This window comes from Rousettus aegyptiacus, unplaced genomic scaffold (assembly GCF_014176215.1).
Source record: "Rousettus aegyptiacus isolate mRouAeg1 unplaced genomic scaffold, mRouAeg1.p scaffold_m13_p_6, whole genome shotgun sequence".
Classification (NCBI taxonomy): domain Eukaryota; kingdom Metazoa; phylum Chordata; class Mammalia; order Chiroptera; family Pteropodidae; genus Rousettus; species Rousettus aegyptiacus.
In genome coordinates, this window is record NW_023416309.1 from 50,393,685 (window position 1) to 50,421,612 (window position 27,928).

The 27,928-nt window shown below is 40.5% G+C and overlaps 1 protein-coding gene and 1 non-coding gene across 7 annotated transcripts in view; both read left to right on the forward strand.

Moving 5' to 3' along the window:
* The window catches only part of ATRNL1 (attractin like 1), a 535,879-nt gene that overhangs the window by 468,912 nt on the left and 39,039 nt on the right, over nt 1–27,928 (forward strand). For 2 of the 6 annotated variants that reach the window (XR_004951254.1, XM_036222143.1), the window contains exon 30: nt 24,464–24,538. The exons of the other annotated variants lie outside the window; for them this stretch is intronic. Coding sequence is in view for 1 of the 2 variants with exons in the window: in XM_036222143.1 (XP_036078036.1) it covers nt 24,464–24,516 (53 nt within the window). In the remaining variant the exon portion in view is untranslated. The remainder of the gene's footprint in view (nt 1–24,463; nt 24,539–27,928) is intronic. 6 annotated transcript variants of the gene reach the window in all.
* Nucleotides 6,790–6,908, forward strand: LOC118604346. Its single transcript, XR_004951681.1, has one exon. It is a non-coding gene; the product is annotated as a 5S ribosomal RNA (ribosomal RNA).

A 27,928-nucleotide genomic window follows, 5' to 3' on the forward strand; every position in this document is an offset into this window, starting at 1 on the left:
ATTTTTTTTTTTGACTCTAGGTCACAGAGGAAGAATTGTGTTCATCAGAAGATAAAGATAAATTTTATCAAGTAAAAATTCAAATAGACCAAAAAAAGTGAGGGCTCATCGCAAATGGTGTTCAATAAATACCAGCAGGTAAACCGATAAGACACAAAGGACCCAATCTTCCTAGGAATGACTAGGTAGGAGTTCAGGGCTTATCTCATAAGTCAAGCAGCTTAAGCAATGCTAAAAGTCATGTTTTCTGAGCTGGCTGAAGAGGCAGTGGACTGTGTGGAGAAAACTAATTGAAATAAAGTGAATATTTGCAGTTTCCTGGAGATGCTGTTACATCCTGACTGCAGGAGCTCCAGAGAAAGCGCAAGTGTAAATCAGGCAGATGCGTCAGTTTGCCAGTTTTTTGAGCATTTGTCAGAAGAATAATGAAGACTCCAGGAATACAACATTTCCTTGATTTGTTTATGTAAATCAGGTCAGAATTCTGGGAAGCCTAGATTTTCTGGGAATCTTCAAGGATTACAGCATAGATGTGCTCCCTTAAAACCTAGCCATATGCGCTATTTATTGGCCATTTAAGGAGGTCTTTCCTATCATATTTCACAGAGTCCTTTCATTGTTTTTCTCATTGTGAGATAAGTACCCTGAAATGGGAGACAATAGCTGTGCAACAGCTGAGCATAATCAATTGAGAACAACAGGCCGCTGTGGCCGGTTTCAGAAAGATGCTCCTTTGTCTATCTACCTGTTTGCTTGTCCGTGACCTTCATACATACAGCTCTGTCTGTGCCGTCGGCAGAGAAGCTGATTTTGTAAATCACCGGCAATGCCACAATGATAGAAAGCTATTTCCAAGGCGAAGATGACCAGGAACCAGGACATGGACCCCAGAGTAGCAAATATGAGGCAGAAGAGTCTCCTGGGAGGATTTCATACCCTACTAAATTCAGCCAAGGTGAATCTGAGTAGGACTGAAAAAGCTGCTTTTCAGTGTGAGAAGTGCAATACGTTATGACTTTAAGAGCTATGACCTTTCTCTCTTGACCACTCTAGTTCACCTATAAAATGCTTCCTAACTCACTCAGGTCTGAAATTCTGTGCCTTAAGGTAATTTTTGGTTGAGGAAAGGAGGAGTAAGGGCTCTTGAGCTAGAAAGAAAAAACACTTTGTTGCCACAAAGCTTTTGCCTGGGTTCTATTCTGTGGATTATCTATTAGCTAAATATTTTGACTTTCAATCATAATGGCGGAGGAAAATATACTGGCAACTTGTCATTCATTCATTCAAAGACTGGTTTCAGAATACGTACAGACTATCTCATAACATTTTACTTAATAACTTAATTAATTTTAGTGTTCAGGTAAGAAAAATGACATTGAGAATTCTGTCAAGAAGGTTCTCAGTAATTCCGTTGATTGATCAGTTAAGGATCTTAACCCAGATACAAATAACTACTGGAATGGCTACATCTGAAGATGTAGTGGGAATTTCTGGGGGCAGTAGGTCTGGGAGAACCAACATGAGACAGCACGATAATGTCTAAGGATAATACCACCACTCCCTTCTCCATCTTCCCACTATCTTCTGCACAGCTCTCTATGCTTCTCAGATATGGTTGCTGTCTCTCTGACAGCCTGCTGGAAATCTGTTGCCTCTTCTGCCTGTCTGTGAGATCCCCCTCCACGTTTTGGGGTTACCTTGAGGCTTCCTTATACTTCAGAGTCCAAGGCCAGAGGTACCTTGTAGGTGGTGGGCTGGGTTCTTCCAGCTTGAAGATTACCTCTCTGATTGCCCTACCCCTCAACCAAAGTGTCCGTTCTCACACTAACCAGATCACTAATTAAAGCAGATAGCATAACCTAGTGGTAACCAGGTCCCTGCCTTATTTTAGGTTGCCCTCCATTACTGACTAGGGAAATGAAGATGTTGTTTACCTTTACAGGTGTTTCTTGAGAGTGCATTTCTTCAGTACTGGGCACTATTAAAGAAAGAAATTAATGTTAGTTATGCACAAACTTCAGGAATGGAGAAGAAAATTGAGATATTTACTTTTCTGAGGGAAGCTATAATCTCAAGCAGATGAGAAATAATATGTGAAATTTTTATAGAAGATGAAAATGAGAGAAAAAATTCGCTAAATGTTATGGAATGAATTGTGTTTCCCAAAATTTATATGTTTCAGCCCTAGGCCTCAATGTGGCTGCATTTGGAGTTAAGGCCTTTAAAGAGGTAATTAATGTTGAATGAAGTCAAAAAGTTGGGCCTTAATTCTATAGGGATGCTGTCTTTATAAGAAAAGGAAGAGACACCGGGGGTTTGTGCACACAGAAAAAAGTCTATGTGAGAACACAGAGGAAGGCAGCCCTCTGCAAGCCGAGGAGAGAGGCCTCAGGAGGCCTCTTTCCACACATGGCACCTTGATCTTGGACTCCGAGTCTCCAGAACCGTGTTCTGTTGTTTAAGCCACTCAGTCTGTAATATTTTGTTATGGAAGCCCTAGCAGACAAATACACTAAAAGTTAAATGGAGTCAGCAGAACCTGAGATTTTCAAGTGATGAGCAGGACTTAGGTAGACAATATAAAAGGAGAAGGTCATTGTCAGTGGAGGAATTCATGAACAAAGAAGAGTTAAAAAGTCGAGTGATTTGTCACTGGGGAGTTGCTAAGGCAGAAAGAAGACAGCAGAAAAGCCCTCACTCCCAAGATGCACTTGAATTTGATCTGATGGGAACTGGGAAACCATTAGGGGTTGTTGAGCAGGGACCGACCTACAAATGGAGGGTTTTAAGAAAATTAACTTTGCTGCATTATGCCAGCTCAATTGTAAGAGATTCAGACTAGAAGTGGAAGACCAGTCAGGAAAAAAATTAAAGTTATCCTAGCAGGTAAGGGCCCAGACAGTGCTAGAAAAAGAGAGTATCTGATGATTTTGAAAGCTATTACAAAGTAGGAATTGATAGGACTTGCTGACAAAATTGAATTAAATTGACTAATAAATCATTTATCTTTTGTGCATCTCAGCATTATACATCTCTACCAGTGAACTCATTAAAGAGATTTTTATGTTAATAGCAAAGTTCTTAATATAAGTTGATTTGAGAGCTCTTTTCCAGTTGAATAAAATTAGCGAGCTGTTGGAATTAACCTAAAGATCTTAGTAAGCAAGGCATCATTAAAAAATTGAGTGATCTATATAAATAAAACATCCAGGCAATTGAAACTTATTGTCATTACCCAGTTCGGGGAGGGAGAGGGCTTAGCCAGTCAGATGGCGCTTTGGGATCAGGTTATCCTGAGGTTCACATTGAAGAACAAGGCCAGGGTCAATTTTTCTAATAGTCTAGAAAGAGACTCTGAAAGAAATCCCTCTGAACCAAGATATCGGTCCCGGAAACAAAAAGGAACATGGAGCGAGGATGAAGATCTAAGCATCTAAATCAAGTTCATTCGTTTGTGAAATAGTTTTACTGATGTGTACGGGGCACATAGTGTGGACTAAGGGCTTTGTGTAGGCCATTCGTTTCCTTTATATCCTCTGAGCACTTACTAAGTGTGAGTTCAGAGGGAACAAAACAGGAGTGGTCCCTGCCCTACTGAAGTTTACTGTATGGTGTGGGAGACAGGCATCCAACAAGTCATCACACATGTAAGTGCCTAATTACAAATTACGATAATTGCAGTGAAGGAAAATGCAGGGTGGTATGAAAGAGGGTTCTTCATTTTAGATTTAGTGGTTATAGATGGACTTCCTGAGTGAAAGACATCACTGTGGAACTCTGAAGGATAACTAGGGTCAGCCGAAGACTGGAAGAAAGAGATTTCGGGGCACAAATGAGGACAGTGATTTGCAGGGAGCCAGAGGGCTGGCCGTTGGCATTGCAAAATTGTGGCAGCATGGGTTGAGATCTGATCTTTAAGAGACTTGAGTTCACTTGCAGAGAGCTTAATCTCCGAGTCCAGGGCCTGAATAAAGCCAACCATTAAAGACTGGGGCCTTGGTTTAAGGCAGCATTCAGCCATAGCGACATTGAAAAGCAAAGTAGAAAACCAAATACTGAGACTCTTGAATACAAAGTGAAAATGGGACAAATGTAAGTGTGAATGAACCACTACCTGTAAGGCCCTCATATTACCCAGCCAGGACCTACAGGCACAAGCTAAATGACCAAGGCAACGTGCTTTAATGGTCACCATGTCAGATTTGTGTCAGATGGATGTGGACCACTCCCTAGGTGTTTTATCCTGGGAGGACACTTAGCCTTTTCAACATCAGGTTTTCATTTTGTAAAATAAGAATAACACTACCTGTGTCTTAGGAGTAGTGAAAGGCTAAAACAAGTTCATGTCTAGAACGTGCTTAATTCAATACTTGACCAACAATATATGCCCTTTCTTCACACAGCACTAAATCTTTTGCTATTCTATTTGGTTCATATTTATTTGGGTAATAACATGCAAATATCTACCTACCTAGTAAAATGCACAAACTTTCTAACCCACATTTACTTCGCCTTTCAGAGGTTTGTCGGGGTCTCTTTTTACTTTTCTCCTTTTTTATTGTGTTTCTCACTTTTAGGCTCTCTGAAGTGAAATCCTCAGATTGGGGGAGGGTAATGGAGTTACTATGTAAATTTACTCAGACATAGAATTCAGCGTGTGCTCAATTAACGTTTGATGAATCAATGATTACTGCATAATTACAGAGATTTGACGGTGAAAAACATAATTAATTGCTAAGATAATATATATTAAATAATAATTTTAAAGCATTTTTGGTAATTTGTGTTGTTTAGTGGTTAGTAAACGGAATTCTAACTTCCTGCTCTCTGAACATTCTCTTAGCTATAAGCTCACCATGTTTTAATTAAAGAACTGTTCCGACAGTTTCGGGAAAGGAAACATTTTTTCTGTTTAAAACATTTTTAGCATTTCAGCTAAACAATTTATCTAGAATGATTTTCCCTTTAAAAGGCATAGTACACAATTAGAAGCATAGTACATACAGTAAATTTTCTGCCTTATGGATCCAAGCCAAGAGCCATGCAACTTTTGTGCTTTATAAGCAATTGCAAACTAAAATGAGTAACTGGTATATTGTAATAAAGCTGCTTTGAGCTGCTGTTACCATAGAATGAAATACTTTTCCGGCTTTCTTAGGAGCATGAGAACAAAACTGAGAAGGAGGCATCTATCTGATTGAAGTTAGAATGCTACTTGCATTGTACTTCACTTTAGGCAGAATGGTAGTCATTTTATTTGCTATTAATGTGAATAAAGAAATCACTCCTTTTCAGAATGTAACCTGCAAAAAAAGAGACCTGTAGCCAATATACACAGCTAGAAATACAGCTGACTGTATAGACCTAGATATCCCTGAGTTTGGTCAGATCCTTGGAGACCACTGGGAAAATCAGAGTGGGAAGACTATAAATTTGCTCAAATCAATAATATCTGTTGGGAAATACTAAATCCCTTGTTAGCTGTTTCTCCAGAACGTGGAAGGTCAGGTAGGCCCAATCCAGAGTCTCTGTCCACATAGACAGTTGGGTCAGGAAACAAGGTATATTAATGGCAACTAGTCTGTAAGGTACACTGCTATTCAAGTATTTCCCCTACAGTACTACCTGGATGAGACTATTTTATTTGGACTTTGGGAACAAAAGCATTGCTTAAGAATATTTAACTCTTAGTAAATATAAACAATAAACAATATCACCACAATAAACTTTAAATATATCAGCCGACCACATAGCTACAGAAATGCCCTATGTTGGTTTCATTCCTTTACAGATTTGGCAATATTTTCCCCTTAATACGTGGATTTCACTGCTTTATATGTTTACCCGAAAATATGTAGTGGGTATAAACAAAATTCTAAGCGCTTTGCTAGGCAATGGGCTCTAAGTGGGGTAAACACCGACTGCACCCTTTTGGACGCTGGCCCCTGATGTGGGAGTGTCCGAGAGAAATCCCACGGTGCCGCGGAATCCTTTCTGCAGATGGAGCCTTTGGAGCAATCCCAGCAGATGGACGTGGAGCCACTCGGGTAGAAACAGGCAAGGCGAGAAACCCGCCCTCTGCCTTCTCGCCATCTCCTTGCCAAACCTCTTGAGGACTCTGTGGACCTAGTTTAAAAGCCACTCTGCTTGTGGTCTGATGTGCAGAATGATGGCGGAACCCAGCTAAATCTGTTTCAGATCCCGCTGGCTCGCTCACCAGCCAATTACACCGAGGACACAGATCTTTCTAGCCAACCTCGTGCTCCACAATTTGATGTTTGCAATGAGAGACACGATCTCTTTATCACTGTGGTTTAGACAGGAGAGAATGCCACTAGGAAGATGCTCCTCCCAGGAAATAGATAACTATAAGAAATTGTAAGAAAGAAGTAAATGTGGATAACTTATAGAAAACCTCAGGGTACCTGTACACACCCACACTCGTCTTAGCCAAATGTTTTGAACCTGCAAAGGGGGTGTAAACTAGCAGGGTAGCAGATAATCAGATCAGCGTGTCTCCAGTTGGTACAGATTAATCTGGGGAGGTGGGTGGGGCACGTACTCTATACCAATTTTCTTTTGTTCTTTCCCTGTCCTAGAGGGGCCTGGAGATGGACTTCATTTACACCAAGAGTAAGAAGGTCCAAGTTGACATTGTATTGTGGCTCTGTAGTTTCAAGATTCTGTTCTCTGCTGCATAATATATGTGTTTTGTTAGTACCCATTGCGTTAATACTGGTGCCCCCAATGCTGTGTAAACATGTGTACTACATACAGATAGCTTCTTTAGTCTACAGCCATGCCACCCTGAACGTGCCCGATCTCATCTGATCTCAGAAGCTAAGCAGGGTCGGGCCTGATTAGTACTTGAATGGGAGACCACCTAGGAAGACCAGGTGCTGTAGGCATTTAAAAAGGAAAAAAAGAAGCTTCTTGGCCCAGCAACGCCATAGCCTGTACCTCCTCATTGTTTGATTGAAGGATTGAAAGAGTCCAGTGGTAGGAATGAGAAAAGACGAAAGTATGGGGTTCTTTGGCATTTAAAATAGTTTAAGGAAGAGAAACGTTATAATGGCTATCACCTATATGAAACATTCTATGCCAGATAAAAAGGTGTATGTGCATGCATTCATATACTCGCTTAAACACTTGCAGCAGCCCTATCTGATGAAACCAACTTATTACTGAAAATTTTTGGATCGGGAGGCTAAGACAGCAATTTGCCCGAGATCACACAGCTAGTAAGTAATAGAGTCAGGATTTGAACCCCGTCTGGCTGTCAAGTCAGTGCTTTTAGCATGATGCTAGATTAGCCCTCTGGAGGTTAGCCCTCTGGAGGTAGAGGGCAGATACCTTTGTAAGCCAAATATGGATGCAAAAGCAGTGAGGTTGTAAAATAGGGTAAAAGGAATTGTGAGGACAGAAATTAGGAACTTTGAATGGAATAGAGGACAGGGTTAACTCGGGAAGACCCTAACTATGATAATTAAAACTGAAAATAGTACTGATCACTAAGCTGCTTTAAATCATTTGAGAAGTAGATAGTAGGTAAAATATAATCAAATAATAATCATCACATGTTTCTGTGGAAAGGAACACTAGAGATTCTGGCCAAATTGTGATTCAAGTGCCTTCAAGGAAAGCATTTTCAGCCTGAAACTGAGGTCGCGCTCACTCATGGGCACCGATGCATCAGGGAGCCCAGACGGGGCTGTGTTGTGGGTGATGGGTGGGAACGAGTTGAAAGAGCAGCATGGAGGAGCCCGGGGTCACAGTGGAGCAGGAAAAGCTGGGTTCAGGAGCCAGGAAAATTTTCAGGAACTAGAACTCAGAATTCACCAGATGGTAAAAGCTGACATAGCAAAGATGATGCCGATCATCTTTGGAAATGCGGCAAAGACTGTGTCAGACGTGAAGCATCTCATATGCCGAACCGACAACCCAAATTATTTCAGGATAAAGTCGTCTTGCTCAGGACCTCGGGTAGAGTGCTTTGTTTAGACTGGCCGGTGCTGTCAGCCCAGGAGGTAGATATGTAACTCAGACTAAAAGGCTCGTCTTCCTGGAGGACCCAAGGGTCTGAGACGCTGGGTTCCAACTCAGCCTGGGTCTGGGGTCAGGAAGAAAGCAGGGGCATCTCAGGCTCTGGCGAGAGGAAACCTGTGGTGAGTAGAAAGGCCGTGGAGCGGGAAGGGTTCATGGACTGGCACGGAGTGCGAGCTGGTTTTGGGCCACACTCGCCCCCTCTGCAGGCGCCCTCCTGCGGTGCTGGGTGCTAGGCTCGCACAGCCATCCTCATCGCCCCAAGGTTGCTTCCAAGTCTGCCGGGACAGTGATGGGCAGGCGCCCAGATGTTCGGATGCTCAGACACACCGAGGCCTGAACTCAGTAGCTTTCTCCCACTCTGCGGCTCTTTCCTGTCCTGGGTTCTCGCTCGTCTGCCTAACCAAAAGAGCCAAATCATTTCTGACTCCTCCTTCATCCTTTCCATTTAGTCAAACACTAGTGTCGATCCTGCCTCTGACTGTTTCTGTAGTTCAAAAAGCCAGGGATTTATATCTTTTACCCATTGCGGGTTGTCTTTCTCATCCGTTGTCGCCATTTTGTAAACGTGGAATCTGATGCTTAGACGATTTTGATGTTTTGGCCCTAAATGAGTGCTACCTGCTCAGGTCCGTCCGACTCCACGTCTCTTGTGCTTTTTCCCCTGCCTTGCATGGTGCTCATCACTTTCTCCAGGACCTTCTGAATGGCTTCCGCCCCTCACTGTCCTCTCCACACTGCGGCTACAGGTAACTTTCTCGAACACATTTAGCCTGTTCTCTCACGCAAAGATCTTTGAAGGCCAGCCATTTCTGACAAGGTAAAATTCAAACTCCTCGGCTCGGCAGCCCTCACTTGCCCAGCCTCGTCTTCTGACGCTCAGGCCTCATCTCCAAACGGAAGGGCTTCTGTTCCCCTCTGGCTCTGTTTGCTCATCATACTGCTATAGCCTTAACCGCTTTGCACGCCGGCTGGTTTTTGTAATTAGCTAGATGTCTACTGACACCTCAGCCATTGCCAGCCAGCGAGCCTTAGTGCTCCCTGCCTCCCAACAGGCTGCTAGTTATTTCTGGAAGTCCCCAAAGGAATGAGCTACAGTTACCATGTGACTTTGGCTCTGTTTGAACCCTCTGGTTCCAGCTGTCCCTTGTCCATGTTCCCTGCCCATAAAGCCTTTAGATGCCCCCCACTGCTATGGTCTGTCACAGGATCAGACGCCAGTAACTGTCCAGGGCTGCAGCTTCTTGATAATCCCAAATTCTTATTCTCGAAGGCATCAGACCTGGGTTCAGTTTTGCAGAGGATTGTGGGAGCATACCCTCTGCTCCTGGACACCTCTCTTCATAGCCATGGCAACCTTGCAAGTATATCTTGACCCCTCCTGCACAGGGGACACACCCAGCTCACAAGTCCCCGTGGGAAAATAGATGCCGTGTCTTTCCCCACAAGGCTCCTCGTTCCGTCTCAGACCCATTCCTCAACAAAACTTTCTTCTCTTCTTTTTGAAAAACAAACTTCTCATGCGTATGAATGAGCGAGTTTCAGCTGTTCGGAGTCAGCAGGCATTTATATCTTTAGGTATAAACCCAACAGAAATGGATATGTCCTTAAACCCAAGGACACATGCCCTTATACCAAAGGACAAGGACTTGAACAAAAATGTTTATAGCATCATAATTGTAATAGTTAAAAGTTGGAAACAAACCAAACAGCCACCGACAGTAGAATGGACAAAAAAGTATAGTATGTTTATATGCAGGACTAGTACACAGCAGTAGAATAATCAAACTATTGCTACATGCAACAACATCGATGAATCTCATGTAAGGCCGAACAAAAGTCAGCGACAAGAGTATGTACTGTGCAATTCCATTTATATAAAGTTTTTTTTTTTTTTTTTTTTTTTTTTTTTTTTTTTTTTTTTTTGACAATCAGTGGTGACAGGAGTCAGTTTAGTAGTTGCCTTTGAAGGAGAGAGCAGAGGGAGCCTTCTAGGGTTTTGGTAGAGAACTGTGACTTTGGGAGTGAATGTCCCAAGTTTGGACCATCTGCTGGGGTGGGATAAAGCTTGCTGAGCTGTTCAGAAGTGGCCCATGTCCTTCCGATGCACATGTGGTCTTTCTGTGCCCTCCGCACTCAGCCTGTGGAGGGGCATTTGCATTGGACGTGGAAAAGTACATTTCTCAACAGCGTGGTGCCCACTGCCCGTAGGAAGGAACCTGGTGATTGATTCTGTCAGTAGAATTCCAGAGAAAACAGCACATTTAGAGATGAGCTCTGGTAGCAGCAGCATTGAGGCCGAAGAGAAAAGGGAACCAGCCATCACAAATAAGCAAAAGAAAATATCAGTTTCCATCCGGATCCCACCTATGGATGGCTGTTTCAGCCATCACCATTCCAAAAAGGATGGGAGATTGTATTTTGCCTCATCTCTCTTTATATCTGGCTTAATATTTCTTTTGGTAATCCATGCTTATGAAGCACTTATAGACAGAATTCAGGCCGATTTCTAAGGATGGCAGATACGATGCACCAATTAACTACAGAAAGGTTTGAATTCAGGATGGTTTTACTCCACCCTGCAGAATATTTGCATAGCTGGCCGCTGCAGACCACGGTGTCAGAGCTTCGTCCCTCTCGTAGTGGGTCCTAGCTGTCGGGAGATCCTCAGCAAACAACAACAACCACAAAAAGCATTAAGCTCTTCTTCCTAATTATCTCTCTCTGTAAATATCTAATTACCGTTGAAAACAAATTGCATGTTACGGAGATAATGTGTGGGGAGCCGTTGATCTGTTGGGCTTCTGCTTTTGAATTCTTGAGTCGGTGCTGCAGCTGCTGGAGCAAACAGTTTTGCCACCTGGACACTTCGTTATGATTTCATGTTGAAATGCAAAAACTGCTGAAGAGAGGTTCTGTGTGATGGACTTGGCTTCTTCAGGCGTTTGTACTTAGATATGCATCACACGTACAGCTTTTCCAAATGTCCCAGGTAGCTGGGAATATTGAATAATTGAGCATTCATAGTGACAGAATTACAAGGGAGCAGTGGGAATACAGCGATACCAATAAGGAATTAACTTCTCTAATTCTTTCTTTTATCAGTGCACAAAGGTCTGCAGCTTTTTATGACATTTCTCAGTAACTGCATGGGATTTTCTTCATAAATGCTGATCCAAAAAGTACACATTCCCAAAGATTACCTGATAATTGCACCTACTATAATATGCTTAAACCTAATTAACATTCAATCTTCACTTTAGAGAATAGAAATTACCAGGTACTTATCCTATAATTACATTTTTGTGCGTTTGCTATTGTAATCCCTGGCATTAACTATATAATTAAATGATGAACAGTGACTGTATAAGCAGAGAGTACTTATGTAAAATTTGTGCCTTGTCCAAAAAAATAAAATAAAATAAAACAAACAGATTCAAAGAATCATGTCTCATTGTAAATTCCATTGTCTTCAGGGAGATTGTATAGCATGTCAAGAATTAATAACAATACTGTTAGCTCCTTGGAGGTGGGAAGATGGTAATACTGCCCCACTGTCAGGAAGACATCTATTGTGGGTCATCTCATCAGTTAGAACAAGTTGTACCAAGCAGTTCTCCCTGTTTTCTCTGGGTGTACAACTAATAACAAGTACTTAGGAGCTGTCTTGCTCAATATGACCTGTCTCTAAGCTATTAAGTCTAGTAGTTTTTTCAGATGTTTTGTGTAAGAATGCTTTTAAAAAATAATGATTTCTTTTGATCAGAATACAAATATGTATTTATTGTAGAAAGTTTGTAAAATATTGAGAAACACAAAAAGAAATATATATCACTTATAATACTGTATAATACTGTGTTAACTTTTTGTTCTCTGTGCTTCCAGTCTGTTCTAGATGAATCTCTCATTAGATAATCAGATACACGATAGATAGATAGATAGATAGATAGATAGATAGATAGATAGATAGATAGATACATACATACATACATACATACATACATACATACATAGATGATAGATATAATATTCCTTTTTTAAGCAATGTATCATGAACATTTTAATGAAGTATTATTTCTCAACATATTTCCCATGATCTCATAATATTCTGCAATATTGATAGTTGTTGACCATTAATAATTATCAGTTTATACTTCGCTGTGAGAGGGTCCTCTAAGAGACTTTTAAATGTTGTTTCATGAAAGCATAGTCTAGATTATCCATTCTAGTTACCTTGTGACAGTTTCAGCGCCTGAGTTTGCATCTGCATTCCCAGTGTACTGCAGCCATGGCATGTCACTTTTATTGTTGTGGACCGATGAGAAAGGGCAGAGGTCAAATTAATAAGTGACTGACAGGATACTTGGTTCCAGCAAGTGACACCAAAAGACGTCATAGTGTGCAAGACAAAAGTTCAGATAGAAACAAGTGGTGGTAGAATTGAGTCATCATCGCATGGAGGTAGCATGGGCAAGGCAGACTCAGAAAACCCCCGGAAGTTCATACCATATTCTCACAGCACGCAGTAATCAAGGTGCAAATGAATGCAATCAGTCACCCTAAATTAATGCTGTTGATTTGAACTTTGTTTGTAAATATTGCATTTAATTGTATAAAAACTATGATCATAAAGAGCTGCTATATAATTTTATATTTCGACGCATTTAACTTAATACAGATAGTTCGAGTTAATATTGGAGAGTGCTCTGTAAGAAGTTTTCTTTTAAAGTGGATCAATATAGTTCCTCAATTTGGGTTGCACTGTTCTCCTAGTTGCATCTTTATGCATATCCTTAGAATAAATTATTTCCTTAGGGAAATTTCCTACACATAAAAATTACTGCTAAATATTATAAACATTCTAAGGCGTTTGATGTTTTTGTCAAATTTGAATACAGATTCTCCAAGTTACTTTTTCTCCCTTCAGTTTCCCCTTCATTTGCAGTATTTGCCGCGATAGCCCACTCATTTTAGTTTGCCAAATATTTATTGAGAGCTCACCATGCAAGGCCACCATGCTTGCCACTGAGCCTTCAAAGATGGATGAACTCACTCAGTGTCTGTCCCCATAGGAGCCCGCTCACTAGGAGGAAGGTGATTGCATAAGCCAGCAGTTCTCAAATGTTTGTTTTCGCTTTTAAAAATGATGGAGGACCCCGAAGAGCTTTTGTTTTGGAGGATTATATCTATCAGTACGTACTGTGTTAGGAAATGAATAAGTTCTTTAAATGCCATAATCCTTATTTTCACTTAAAAGCTTATATTTTATCATTGGCCACACACACTGTCAGCTGTTTTCCTTGAAGTGATGGGCATTCGTTCATTTTTGAGAAAATGTCTGCCATATACCCCCATCTGAATAACCATAATTTGTCGGTCACTCATCTAAGATAAAAATGGTGTTCCATAAGAAAAATGCAGCTAGTTCAGCTGGCAATTCAAACAATCAAGTAAGTGCGTTCCCTGAGACAGCCATCATACTCCCGTATGCAGGAGAGCCTTATGTGCGTTTGCCCTTATAGCACATAGAATATGAAGAAGACATGTGCGCAACGGTCAAGATTTAAAGGATTAAAACATTCTTATGTGAAATCGGCATTGTTTTTACCGCGAGTGTGTAGCGGGTGAGGAATCCCTGACCACTTTTGAAGTTCAATGCCATTGCCTGATTCATGTTCGAGCTCCAGCAATCTAACCCAATTTATCATTTGCACCGTTAGCACAAACATCTACACAATGAAAAGGGCAAACAACGTCTTGGTCTTATTCAGATAAATAATGTCATAGCGTCGTGACAACGGTTTTGACCTGTGACCTCCCTGAGAGGGGTCCTAGGACTCGTCGGGGTCTGTGGGCCCCACCTGGAGAACCCCTGCTGCGGGGCGTGGTTATAACGTGGTGGACGGGTGTGCACCGCGCCCGGGCAGCATGGCAAGAGCAGTTCTTCCGTCTGCCTGCGGGACAGCGAAGGACTTGGCAAGGTAGCGCTTAAGCTGAGACTCAGAGAATCGGGAATTTGCTTAGGGACGTAAGGGAAAGCGTGGGGCCCCTCGTTTGCCTCCCACTGTTATGTCATCTTCTGGCCTCTTCACAGCAGCTTCTCTGAAGAACGTTCTCTGTGCGCTGCCTCCGTCTCCTGGCCTCCTACGCAGTCATCGACCTGCTCGAACCTACTTTCTGGCTCCATCCCACACCCAAGTGGTCCTGTGCCCTCTTTCTTAAATACTCTCCTGCCTTGACTTTGCTTGTATAATATCCTCTGAGTTTCCCTCCTGTCTCTATCATTTTTCTGCTTTCTTTTCAGGCTTATATACCTCTGTCCAGGCCTTAAAAGTTAGTATTACTTGAGGCTCGGTTCTAGACCCTCATCTCTTAGCACTCTGTACTCTCTTTAATCACTTCTGCTAAAACCCAAAGGTTTAATTATAGTTTCTCATAAATTTTAGCTCCAACCAGACTTGCCCTCCAGGTATTTGTGACTTAATGTGTGGTCTACAGATCAGCAGCAGTGGGCATCACCTGTGTTAAAAACGTGAACTGTACCCCAGACCTACTAAGTCCGAATCTGCATTTTAACATGATTTCCAAGATTATTTGTGGGCCTATTCAGTTTCGAGATTTGCTGTTCTATGAACCAGACCCAGAGGGAGAACTGCCTTCTTGTTCCAAAGGCATCTCAAACTCTCCATGCTCCAGAGAGAACGCGTAATTTTGTTTTTCACATACAGTTTTTCCCAGTGTACCTCATGAGCGGCATAGCCAGCCTCTCTGTCACGTCAATGGGCAACCTTCCTGCATCTTATCCCCCACATCTAACTGACCACCACATTCACCATCTCCTACGTTCCTCCTGTTCTCTTCACCTCCCTCTCCACTGCCGCTATTCTTGTCTCAGCCACCGTTATTTATGCCCCTCCAATTTATTTTCCATAGTAAATAGTGGAAAAGAGTAAACTTTCAGATACACATATTGATTCTTAGCACCATCTCGCTTAAAACAGCCCAGCGACTTTCCATCGCGTTCCTGTTAATGATAAACATCCGTACTGTGGTCATGTGAGATTTGTCCCCTCCTGCCTCTGCAGACTTGTCCCATGGCAAGGGCTAGGAGGCATCTCCCTCTCACACTCTGCTTCCTTACCAGCACCCCAGTTTATCTCGTTAACTCCTGTTCTTCCTCAGGTCTTAGCTCGGTTATGTCTTCCTCGGAGAACCTTCTTCGGCCTCCCTCATTAGATTCTTTTCTGTTATTCTGTAATGTCACGTTACACCACTTATTCTGCACATCTGTCACAGTGGCAACTCACCATGCATTTTTGTGCGTGTGGTGCTTTGTTTACTGTCTGACTTCACGAGACTGTGAGCTCTGTTAGGACAGGGACCAGATATGTTTGTTCGGTTTTTTCTACACTATTGTCACCAAGCTCAGGGCCTAACAGGAAATGGGCAGTGCCCCACAGGGTCTCACCTCTCTCTCTGCTTTTGTTCATGAATCACCCTTTCATATGGAATTCCTTTCTCCCCCTTTGTCACATAGTTAAATAACCGTCTTTCAAGAAGTAAAATGACATCTTCTGCATGTGGTCTTCACAGCTGAAGTCCTCTTCAAATCCTCACCTAATTACTATGGGGTTTTTTCCTCTCTCTGTATAATAGGTTTAAGTAACCACTAGTTGTTGAAAAGGTAGAGTTTAATTGTCACTCGCGTGCGTCCGATGGGCTGACTGAAGCAGGAACTTCATTGTAGCTTCATCGATCTTTCTTTCATCCAATCACACAGGGATCTAGGTTCCCTTCATTCTGATTGGGCTGTTTTCCCAGCAAGGGTGTCACGGGGCATAGAGATGCCTCACAGTTCTAGTAAACATCCTGGCCCGGAAACTAGGAATCTAAACCCTCCTAAATAGATGGGACAATGGAGTATATCTTCCCATAGGCCCAGCAAGGTGCACAGAACCAGAGGTGAGTAAAAACTATTCATCTCTACCTAGCCCCAATCTCCTGAAAGAGGACAGGATCTAAATCTGAGTTATCTGTACAAAATACTGAAGTATTTGACCGTTCATGTGTTTAGTAATTAATGTAAATTGCTAGTTCAATGAATAAGATTTCGGAAGGTAATAAGAGAGGGGAACGAAACCAGAAAGAGACAGAAAGACAGATACAGAACAAAACTAGCACACATCATTCCTTTCGTAGCCTGTGGCTTGTCTGTTGCCTATACTTACACACACCTGGGCAGTGCTGACTAACCTGGCCAACGTCCTGAGCACCCCTCCCCGACCAAAAGCTGGTTTTTGTTGTACTGTGGTTTCCTATGCTGTGATGATATTAATGAAAATCTTCAGGAGAATGTCGATGCACTGGATGATATGCAAAGGTGTTTTCAACGAACTGCCACACAGTGACTCACTCAGCAATTCTGCGTGTAGATAGTCATTCTTATCTCGGAGACTAAGTGCCTTGTTCTAGACCACACACAGTTAGTTAACAAGCAGCTGCCTCAGGATGTGGGCTCAGGTCTGTCTGACTCTGAAGCCGGTGTACTTAGCCATGATGCCACACTGCAGAGTTTATGAAATACCTGAATATTCATCAACCCTGAGAAATGAGTACATTTAAGCTGGATAATTAATCTACCCATTGTAATGCCGATGACCTAACCCGGATAATGGGCACAGAGAATCACTCGTAGAATTTTGCCAAGACTGGAGGCAAATTCCAAAGAATGTAAGTATCTGTATTTAATTAAGTCACCTATTCCAAAGCCAAGGTGATAGTCTCACACTTGGTCGGTGTTGTTTTGGATAATGTGTTTCTCCTGGGGGTAGGGGGCTGTGTCTAGCCCTGATGATGGCCACAAAGTGCCTTGTCCCTTCTTCTTTAATATATACATTCGTCTATGTTGGCATCAAGACTAGCCTTTTGGCTTTATGCTTAGCTTTACGTACAGTCATAACACTAAATCGCGAAGGCATTCATCACAGGAAAGCCAGAGAAGCCCCCAGAAGCCCTTAGAAAGGGGGTCTGTCCCTGCACCCACGCCGCCGTGGGTGGTGGCTGCGACAGCATGGAGGGACAGTGGCAGCCTTCGTTGCGTTAGGACATGGGCCCTATTCAACGCAGACTGAGAAGCTGAAGGGTTCCACTTTTCATCCCTCTAATACGGTTAATTTTTTAAAGTTATTTATCGAACACAAAGACATTTGATTGAGCGCTTGGTGGCATGAATCTTTCTCCGCCACTTCCATTCACCACCTATTTTCATCATATCTTTGTTAAAAAATTGCAGTAATGGCGCTGTTTAAAGGGCTTTTATGTGGCTCACGGTGCCTGTGAAGTAAGATTTTTTTTCTCAGCTCAGCTTTTGAAGGTTGCTGTTTCTCATTTCAATTTTTTCACAGATGTACTACATTTACCTGCTATAGGGAAAGATTATTTAGAGAAATGTACACCTGCTATTTCTTTTAATAGCTTATGTTATGATATGTTTGATAGCTCATGAAGGACACTGTCAAGTTTGGAGATGGAACCGATAAACTTTAGGTACTAAGAAATATAGCCCCATGATGATGCCTCCTCATATGCAGAGATATTTTATCAGCTTAATGGTACCTTTTAGTATCTGACACTTTTGCTTTACAGGTCTGTTCATTGGCCTATTTGCCTTAGTGCCAAATTAGCGTTGAGGGACATTTCTGATGGGAAGAATATTCAGTTTGGATATTAGAGTTATGGTCAAGTCAGAGGCGGTCAGTCCGGTTTCTCTCAGATGGTATGTTTTACTGCTGATGCAGACTGGGGACTCATGAAATGCCAAAGAAACTTATTTGGCCTTAAAGGTACAAAGCAAAGTGTGTGGGCAGGAGACGGCACCTCCAGCCCATAGCATTAATGGGATTTTTTTTTTTTCCTGTAAAGAATGTCCTGTCTTTCCTTGGTAAAAATAAGAAAACAAATTATATGTTCACCTTATTTCTAAAATATGTTTTTAATGCCAAACGAAAGCTTGCAATATGTGAAATAGCATCCATTACTATATTGAAAACATGAGTAGCCAAAAAGGAAAATTGAAATTAAGGACATTTATGGAAGGAGAAATTCAGGACAGAATTCAGGGAACGTAAGGTAAGGTGTTCCAAGAGGCCAGGGCAAGCGGGGTGGCCAGGTTTTCCTCTAAACTGTCTAAGCCTGTGAACTGCATCCAAGGACAGACTTAGGACTGGGCTTGTAGGTTGTGTCTTTCTGTCTTGAAATGCAGAGTTTGCAAATAAATGAGGGGATACTTAATTATTTTCATGCAAAAATTTCATGTCGGCAGTGTATCAATTTAAATGGTACATAGAATTTTGCCATGTTTGGAGCAAATGATTGAGTTTCCAGATTAATTATCATGGATCACCTCTACCCTTGCATCCGTTCGTTAGATATTTAGTCCTTGACTTTTTCTCTTTCAAAATGTGTGCTCTCCAAATACTGTAAGATCACTTAGTTGCTTGTTGTAGAGAATGTGTCTCCTCAAAATGGAAAGATTTTCAAATATCACAGTAAAACAATAGCTTTAATTTTCTTTGGTTTTGACAATTAAAATGTCTGGTTGAGGCTTCTTTAACTTAGTCAGGTAAGCTCGTAACAGTTTGTTTTTCTTTAATAAAACATATTGTTTTGTTGCATTAATCAGATAATTTTGCATATACTCAATGTTCTACAGTTTAAATAGGAAATTATTAATTCAGCTCATCAGCTTCTTACAAATGTGTAATGCAAATGCCTACACGTTTAATTATTGAGTGACAGATGCAGAGTAGGAAAAGAAAAGACCAATTCTATCCCTATGTGGGTGAGAGTAAAATTTTGTGAACAGGATTCATGAATGTGATTAGGGAAAAGAGTCTACTAAGTTTGATGAAACCCTATCAAGTAGTTTGGGGATCTTTGGGGGTTTTTTTCTGCTATATTTATTCAGTTTATTCTAGAATCAGGGCACATAAGGCTTTTTTTCTCTCTCTCTCAGAAGGATGTTTCTGAAATTTCAAGACATTGCAAAGGTGGTTTTTAAAAAGCAAAATTTGATGGCTTTTGTTTGAGAAACCTACTAGACACAGCCGATTATTATTTGGAATTTATCGTTTCCAAAAATGTAATGTAAAAATTATTTAATTTTCCCTTATAATTTAATTTATATTTCTGGTAAAGCATTTTCTGTCCTATTTGTCACCAATAATTTCAACATGTGCAGTAAAATCTTTAAAAAACTTCTGTGCGACACAGAGTCATTCAGAGTGACACTGCTTTTCTCATTGCTTTATAATAAGAATAGTGGATTCCGGGCTATCAGTGTTTGAGCTGATTATATATATCTTGTCAGACTATGAACTCTTTGAAAGCAGGCCTAGCAAGTATATCATTTAAACTATACTGTATATTTATTTGGAGAGGAAGCAGATGGAGATTACAGAGAGCCCAAAGCCCCTCAAACCACTCGTATTAATAAGTCATTACACAACAAATTTGAATTCTGACAGAACTCTTTCATGATCAGAGAGTATTGGGAGAGAGGAAATTCAGACATCTGGGAAAAGAAGAGGGATCGAGTTGTTTCTCCAGCCTGTTTATGCCCCGTGTTTGTAACGGTAACTCTAATTATATTTGTACTGTATTATAATCAAGTGATCTAATTAAATATTTCATAAACTGATAAAATGTTAGCTCAAAAATGGTTCCTATTAAAATCAGTGCTTTAAAAACAGTCAGAACAAGTGACTTTAAAAAATTGTTGAATTGTATGTGGACGTGTATGTCATGAAAACGTAGGGAGGAAAGTTTCAGCAAGGAGAGTGTGCTCATTTGTGTCGAATGCCTCAAGAATAGGAAAAGGGTAAAGAATATGAAAAGACCACAGATTTGTTGGCTCAGGAGCCACTGCTGACTGTGCAGGTTAGAGGTTCATTATAAAAGTGAGAGCAAAAGCTGAACTTCAAGATATTAAACCCAAGATGGAGCAAGACGGGCGTAAGACAGGGAGACCGAGACCACGTGGATCATGAAACAGCCCAGCGTGGTGGCGAGAAAGGAGCAGTTATGGAGAAGATGACAGTCTACAGCTGGGAAGGACTTTGTCGAAGAGTATGGTGCACAGCAAAGTGCAAGGCTGTGGATTTGTACACTGTGTGACTTTTAACAGTGTATGTGACTCCTTAAGCATCTATCCATTACTTCTAAAAATTAAAATGATATGTGATTCAAAAGATTATTGGGTCAATAAATTTAAATGTAGCTTACATAGCATAATTTTTTTTTCTTCTTTATATATCAGCTTTCCTCTAGGAAAGTTGAGTCCTATCCAGTTGGAAGACTCTGGGTTCTGCCGACCATGTTGATGGATTAGTGTAAGTACTCTGGGAGCAGGCTGGAGGTTGATAGGTCGCCCTGCATTTATTGCTCAGAGATCTGGCAGCTCCCAGAGGAAATTCAGGTGGCAGAGGCTGGGCAGCAGGGTTGTCAGGAGGCAGTAGAAGGCCAGCAAATAGGACAGACAGCTGGCACCGTATGAAATGTGACTCCTTCCTTAGTAGCCACCTCCAAAAATAACTCGTAATGTCTACTGAACTCACTCATGCTCCATACGGATACATTTATGGTAAGAATCAAATAAGGACCTTCGTTACATGCCTAGGTCATCACGACAATGGAAACTTCTCAAAGGAGCCAGAATTCAAGAAAATTCAAAAGACTCCTATAGTACCATCTTCAAGAATAAACAAATATCTTGGAAAGACTTTATACTTCCACAGGATGAGGAAAGAACCAAGAGGAATGTAGGAGAATTTCACCAGGACCTCAGGTGCAAGAAAGTCCTGAGCTGACTCCTGCGCTATGTATAAAGCCCAGTGCCTTGAACATAACTGATACAGAATCAGTTATGATGCTAATTAGCATAACCTTGGACAGAAGATGCACCAGAGGGGGTTGCTGATAGCCCACTGTCCACAAAGTGTTTGGAGATGGAACTGAGGTGAAGGTTGGGTTTCTCTGCTTTATAGGCCATGAAGCTAACGACTAGAACAAGACTTTGGCATCATGTTGCTTTTCCTTGATTTTGTTGCTCTTTAGGAAGTCACACTGAGCTTTGTCCAGGAACTCATTGCCCTGTCACTGTTTATCCAGTAAGCAATACTTTAGTCTCACTTCCGCAAAAATCCAAAAGCTTTGAAATTGGCTCCAGACAAGTACAACGTATGTAAAGCGGTAGCACCTGAGGGAATTTTGTTCCTTCTCTAAAATTACAGACATTTACCAGGCGTCGGAAAGATGCTGGGGTTGTGATATAAATGTTCTGGCAAGCCCCAAAAATTCCCTAGGAAAATTTGTTTTTGAAGTAGCCACCCAGATACTGACCAATGTTGCATTGTTATAATGGTCAAGAATATGTCCTTATAAAAAAAATATCCTATTTGTTTTAAGTTAACAGCAAAATCATGTGATGTCTGTGATGCTACCACAGAACATTCCTGGATGCTGAGAGTGGCAATATCATTTCTTTAATAGTCCACCACAAATACCTACCTCAGTCAGCTTATACAAAGGCAAGCAACATGATTTTTGCTTCTGGCAGACTGAAATAACATGGGGGTCTTGTGTAGAAACACTTGGAGTCTACAAAATGAGTTTTTAGTGTATCCCCTGGTAGTTAATTACTATACCTCTAGGTCAATTAGATGGCTCCTAATCGCTCAGTGGTAACTGTGGTTTCACTCACAAGCTGTGTGTGGTAATTTCTAGTTTACTTGTTTTCTTAAGTAAAACTCAAATTGCCGTGTGCATGAGATCCAGAATAATGATCAAAACTGAAGTATGCCAAAGTGGGCTATGTAATTAAGACAATTTCATCAAAAGCTTCTTATTTTAAATTGCCGATATACTGTTAATGTTCTCTTGGTTCCTTCAATGATTATCTCAACAAAAATAAAATGAAACGAAAGGAGCATTTTTACCTTCATAACTTTAGCACAAATGATCAGAGGTTTGCATGATCTCAAATTAAACAAAAGGTACAAAATTCAAGGTGGTTGGGTGTTTTTAAGGAACAGCTCCACGCCGGTCCTCTGGGGATGCAGCTGAATCTCCTGGAGGTATTTATTGTCATTCAGTGTTCTCTAGTGCAGTGCATTCCCAGCTGCCAAAAGTTGGCTGTTTCAGCAGCCTTCGCACCTGGTTTCTGCGTTCTAATGTGAATGTGTTATCTCCAGCTAGAGGACACTCCAGGAAGAGCTTGTGATCACTTCCTCCCCATTCTTGCCTATGATCTTCCATCCGAAAAATACCCAGTGAAGTTTCTTCCGCCTGCCTCCGCCACCCCACTCCCAGGAAAACCACCACCCCTGCTTTGTGCACTCGGCAGACACTTAGTAAATATCTACTGTATACCAAATACTGTTAAATACCAGGCAGGTAAAAGGTAAAGAACACTCAGACACTGTGCTCCAAGATGATAATGTCCTAGGAAGGAGACAGATGTTTAGACTAGTGATTACAATAAAGTGTGATGAGGACTAATTGAGATGTCCTCAAAGCGCCATGGGCAAAGAAAAGAGGGATCACCTAAGGTACCCAAGGGTGAAGTGCAGAAGAGGAATCAGAGGCCTTCACAAAGGAGCTGGTGCCTGAACAGGGTCTAGGAAGACACAAGGAAGTTTTCAGGTGGCTCTCTTAGGGAATGGAGATGCTCCCAGGCAGAGGAAGGAGCTTGAGTTGCAGGCAGAAAGGATGGCTTTACGTGTTCAAACTTGATCACCCAGGTGGATGAGGATACAAGAAACCAACAAAGGAAATATAAAAGGAGAAAATGGGATGCATATAGTTCGATTTCTCTGCATTATTATTGCTGTCGCTCTCGTCATCTTCATCATCAAATTGTATTTCCCTAATCTGTTTTCTTAATGCACTCAGCAGATTGTTAAAAAAGCCATATTGCCCTTTATATAACGTGGACCTCGTGGTATGTTGTCTTCCTAATGTGTAACATGTACTCTTTGATTTCTAGTTTACTTGTTGTTCTGCCTGAACTGTACCTTTAAATCATAAAATAACTTATGACCCACAAGTTGGAAAGCTTAAATTAACCAATATCAAGTAAGTAGAGGAAGGATGAGTTTTCAATAATAATTGAAGACAATTGGCTAGTACCACTTAATATGATTCATAGATCTCTCCTTACATTAAAATAAGTTTCAGGTGGATAAAATAAAAATATGAGTAGACATTATTTCAAACTTTTAATTGAGAAGGCCTACAAACAGAAAGACTAGTGGCTGTGACTGTGATACACATAAATTTCAGAACCAAAGTCACAATGAAAGACTAAAATCTGCAGCCAAACTTTACGACATTTATAATAGAGTGTCTATCTTTAACATAAAGAGTCCTGATCAATTAATTTTTAAAAATAAACGTGCCAATTGGAAACCAGACAAAGGAAGCAAAGAAGCAATTGACATACATATGTACCAAAGAAAGAAATAGCAATTAAATATAAGAATATGAAAACTTTCTATTAGGTAAGCAAAAAAGAAACAACATCGTAACATCCAGTGTTGACAGTATTTGGAGAAAGAGGCATATTCATGCATCCTTAGGGGAATAGTTTGGCAGTATTTATCAAAATGTAGAATGTAATTTATCAGTTTCTCTCAGGAACTGAGATATTTGAACAAGTATTCAAGAGTAGATTCAGGGTTGTTGATTTTAGCATTTTGTATAATATGAAAAGTTAGAAATATCCTAAATGTTCATCAGAAGGAGATCCAGTTTATCTAGGCAGATATAAAAACTTAAATGCCTGGGTGGGTCATGACGAAAGTTAAATGAGGGAATCGGGTCAGGTGTGAGACACTAGGGAGTGATGGGGACTGTAGAGGACTAGACAGCGTTTACGTTCGCAAGGGGACAGCCACTCTCAGATGAACTACTTGTTGCCATGAGATAATGCTGAGCCAGGCTTCCAGAGTTTCCTGTCTCTCTGGAAGAGAAGCTGGAAATTGATTTGAAACCTAATTATAAAAGAAAACACCATGTGGATCATGTACATACATGCCAAATTTGACTTACAAAACAGCAATTTGCACCATCTGATTTATATAATGAAATACTGTTTAGCCATCATTGTGGTAGATTGTTATATTACCCCCACATTTGCTTTCCCTTCCCTGAATGAGGATTATATATCCCACCCTCTGCTGAGTGCCTGGCAGTGCCTCCTGTAGAAATGGTGTGCTACCCCCTGTTAATGTCAGGTTCAGCTGTGTGTCTCATTTTAACCCAACAAATGTGAGCGGAGGTGACACACACCATGTCCAAGATGCTTTGAGAACCATTACCTGTCTCCACTCCATCTTTCTCTCTGTCTCTGTTCTAAATACAGGCTCCCCGAATCCTGGAATGAGGCAAAATGTGAAACAGAGCCATAGCAGATGACCTCCAACCCTAGGTGTGCCAGGTACACAAGGACAAGATATTTGTGGTTATAAGGCACTGAACCATTGGGGTTGTTATTGTAGCAAAGATGACTAATACAAAAACTAGCGAAAATTATGACAATGTCCATTGACATAAAAAGATATCTACAATGTGTTGTTAAGTGAATAAAAAGCAAGCAGCAAAACTTGAGTGCATAATATGAAGCTCTTTATGTAAAAATGTATATATTAATATAGCTCTATATTAATATATAGAGGTGTGTTTATTGAAAAAAAAGTCTGAAAGATATGCAAAAATTGATAATGGTGATTGTCTTGAGATATAGAACTTAGGACAATTTTTACTTTTCGTAGTTTCCTGTATTTTTTTTATTTTCTGTAACATTCTTTTAAAAAGAAAATAATATTTTTACTTGACCGATGGTTGAAAGAAGCTCAAGAACCACATAGAGCATTATAAAATAATCTTATTAGGAGAATTTCCCCCCTTAAGAAAAGTAAATATCTGTCTTCTCATAAAAACTTGACTGTAGAGCCAAAAATAGCCAAGGCACTCCCAGAGAAAATAAATGTGCAGAGATCTGCTTATCAGGATTTCAAAAATTATTATAAAAGTATAGTAATTAAGACAATGTGGTATCGCACCATACAGATATGTAAATTTAAAAAAATTAAGAGTCCACACATATCCAGAAACTCCATCGATAACAAAGCTAGCATTGAAGAGAAGGGGGAAAGGAATGGACTTTCTAATAAATGGTGTTGGATAATCGGTTGTCCATAAAAAAGAGAAAGAAATTGGGCCCCTACCTCACATAATAACTCAAAATTAACGCCATGTGGTTTAAAATTTTAAGATGAAAAGTATAACACATTAAAAGACAGTCTGTAAAAGATTTTAATGACTTTGGAAGAGGGAGAGAATCTATAAAGCTCAAACCATAAAAAATTTGATTAGTTGAACTACTTTGGAGATACTAGTTCTCCAAAGTCTTCATTTTAAAAAATGAAAAGATAAACTACCAAACAGAAGCTGTTCAAAAAAACCTGCAACCGGCAAATAATAATGTTCAGCAATCTTTGAGTGCTTACTGTGTGCTAGATACTGCACTCGGTACTGTACATATAATAATGCATTTCATTTCCACAACTACCTTATGAGACAAGTAGTATTGTCATCCCCATTTTATAGATGGCACTGAGGCACAGAGAGGTTAAGAAACTTGCTCAGGTCCACATAGTAAGTGGTAGAGCTGGGATTTGAACCCAGGCAGACGAGCTCCCAAAGTCTGTTCTTTTAGCCACTGTATTATGCAACCCTGTATTATACAACCTCAGCTCTATTAAATAAAGGATGATAATTCAAAATATATAAAGAACCGCTATAAAAACATAACAAGAAGACTAACAATGCATTGAAAAAAAAAGGCAAAAGATTTAACATTCACAGAAGAGGAAATATTAATGGCCAATCAACATATGAATAATGCTCAATTTCATATCAGTTAGTGAAATGCAGGTTAGAGCTACAAAGAGCTGCAATGCACATCCACCAGATTGGCAAGGATTAGGAAGTTTGCCAGGGTAAAATAATGGAAAGGATGTGGACTTCTACGTTGGTGGAGGGACTGTTAGTTGATAAATATATTAAAGTCATCCTACTGAAAGTGAGTTGATATTTCAGTCCAGCCATCTAAAGTTTTTCTGAAAAAAATTCTCTCCTTTTGGGCCACGGTTTTCTTTGTTAAACACAACAGTTTAACACAACAGTTTAACATGGACACATGAAATAGTTCCATTAAAAATAGAGGCAAATATGTTTCAACTTATAAAATATGCATATGGAATTTATTAAATGGCTTGTAAAATAGAAGTCTATAAAAATTGGTGGAAAATTTGAGCCTCATTCAAGTCTGGTTTAATTAAAAAGATGGTACATATTTGAGCAAAAAAAAAATTAAACTTGTTCTTAAGAGCTTAGTTAAGTAGGATTTTTATGTCCCCCTTGGAGAGGTTGACAAACCCAAATGGTAACTGTTAATCGATTGCAGGGTTTTTGATGGTGTTTCTTTTTCTTTTTCTTTTTTTTTTTTTTCCATCGTTTAATCTGGTGCCTCATTTCTCACTGTACCTTGTATGAGATTTTTCTTAAAATACTGAATCAGCAAGGAAAGCGTCAAGATTACAGCTCGGTCCATCTCAAACCGCTGCATATCTTTACACTGACCTGCAAAACAGTCTTAGTGATGTTATTCTAAAAAGGCCAGAGAGGAGAAGAATTTTTAAAAAAAAACAACAAAAAAAAAACACTTGCTGTTCTAGAAAGGTTCCTAAGATCAGAGCTAAAAATCATCATGCTTCGAACTATCATTTTTGACTAGATGCTGGTATTAGAAAGAAGGCCCCTCAACCCCTCAGTCTCGTCCTGCAAAATTAAGTCTCAGTCGAGGCTCCCATCCAGTTCGTTTGAGGTCTATCGATCTGTGAGAGGTCCCGACAGTACCAGCAGCTTATGGGGCCCAAAGTGCAATAATAGGGTAAACTGTATTTTCTTTTCCACATCTGCATGCTGAGATTGTTTTTGGAGATTTTTCAGCTTAACTCGTTATAATCAAGTCGCACCAGCCTTTGCTTTAATAAGATTCTAATCTCGAGGTCTATCCTTCGCATCGATGCCTTTACGCTGTTAATTGCTTTCCTGTCCTCCATTAAATTGCGGTTGCAATTGCTTCATCTTAACAGGCGCTTTGTGCTTTGTATTCTGCCCCATGCTCTGCAGACACATTTAGTAACATCATCTTCCTAAAGAACAAAATTACCTATTATCTCTTTAATCTTGATGTACTTTTTTATGTATTCGGTTCTTAGCTAGTGTCCAACCAGGAAGCTACACATATCTTCTCTTGAAAAAATAGTACGGATGGCCAAAATTTATTTCTAGATAGAACTCACATGGTACACTCATTTATTGTTTTATAGAACCAATTAAAAAGACAAAGGGGTCTATTCTCCCCCTGATACACAAGATTGACTTCCATTAACATTTAATGGAAGGGAAACACTTGCATGGAGATGAGTGAAACCATCATATTAGAAAATGGGGGGGGGGGAACAGAATCTGGAATTAACATCTCCATGTTTTTCACTAGAGAAGCTGCACAAAAAAGCAAACAGCTCAGTTCACAAATGTGTTTTCTCTCTATGCCTCCTGCTTGTTTGTATATTAAAGAAAATCAGCAAATGATTTCCAAGCAGTGTCTTCCTTCACAAATCGATCGGATGCGAATTCTGTCATTTTAACACAAACGACACAACTTACAGAAGGAGGTCGGTAATGAAAAGCAGTGGGGGAATCTGGCAGGTTTTTTTGCTGAAATGAAGTCCTGTGAGACCTGCTTTTGCAGGCAGGG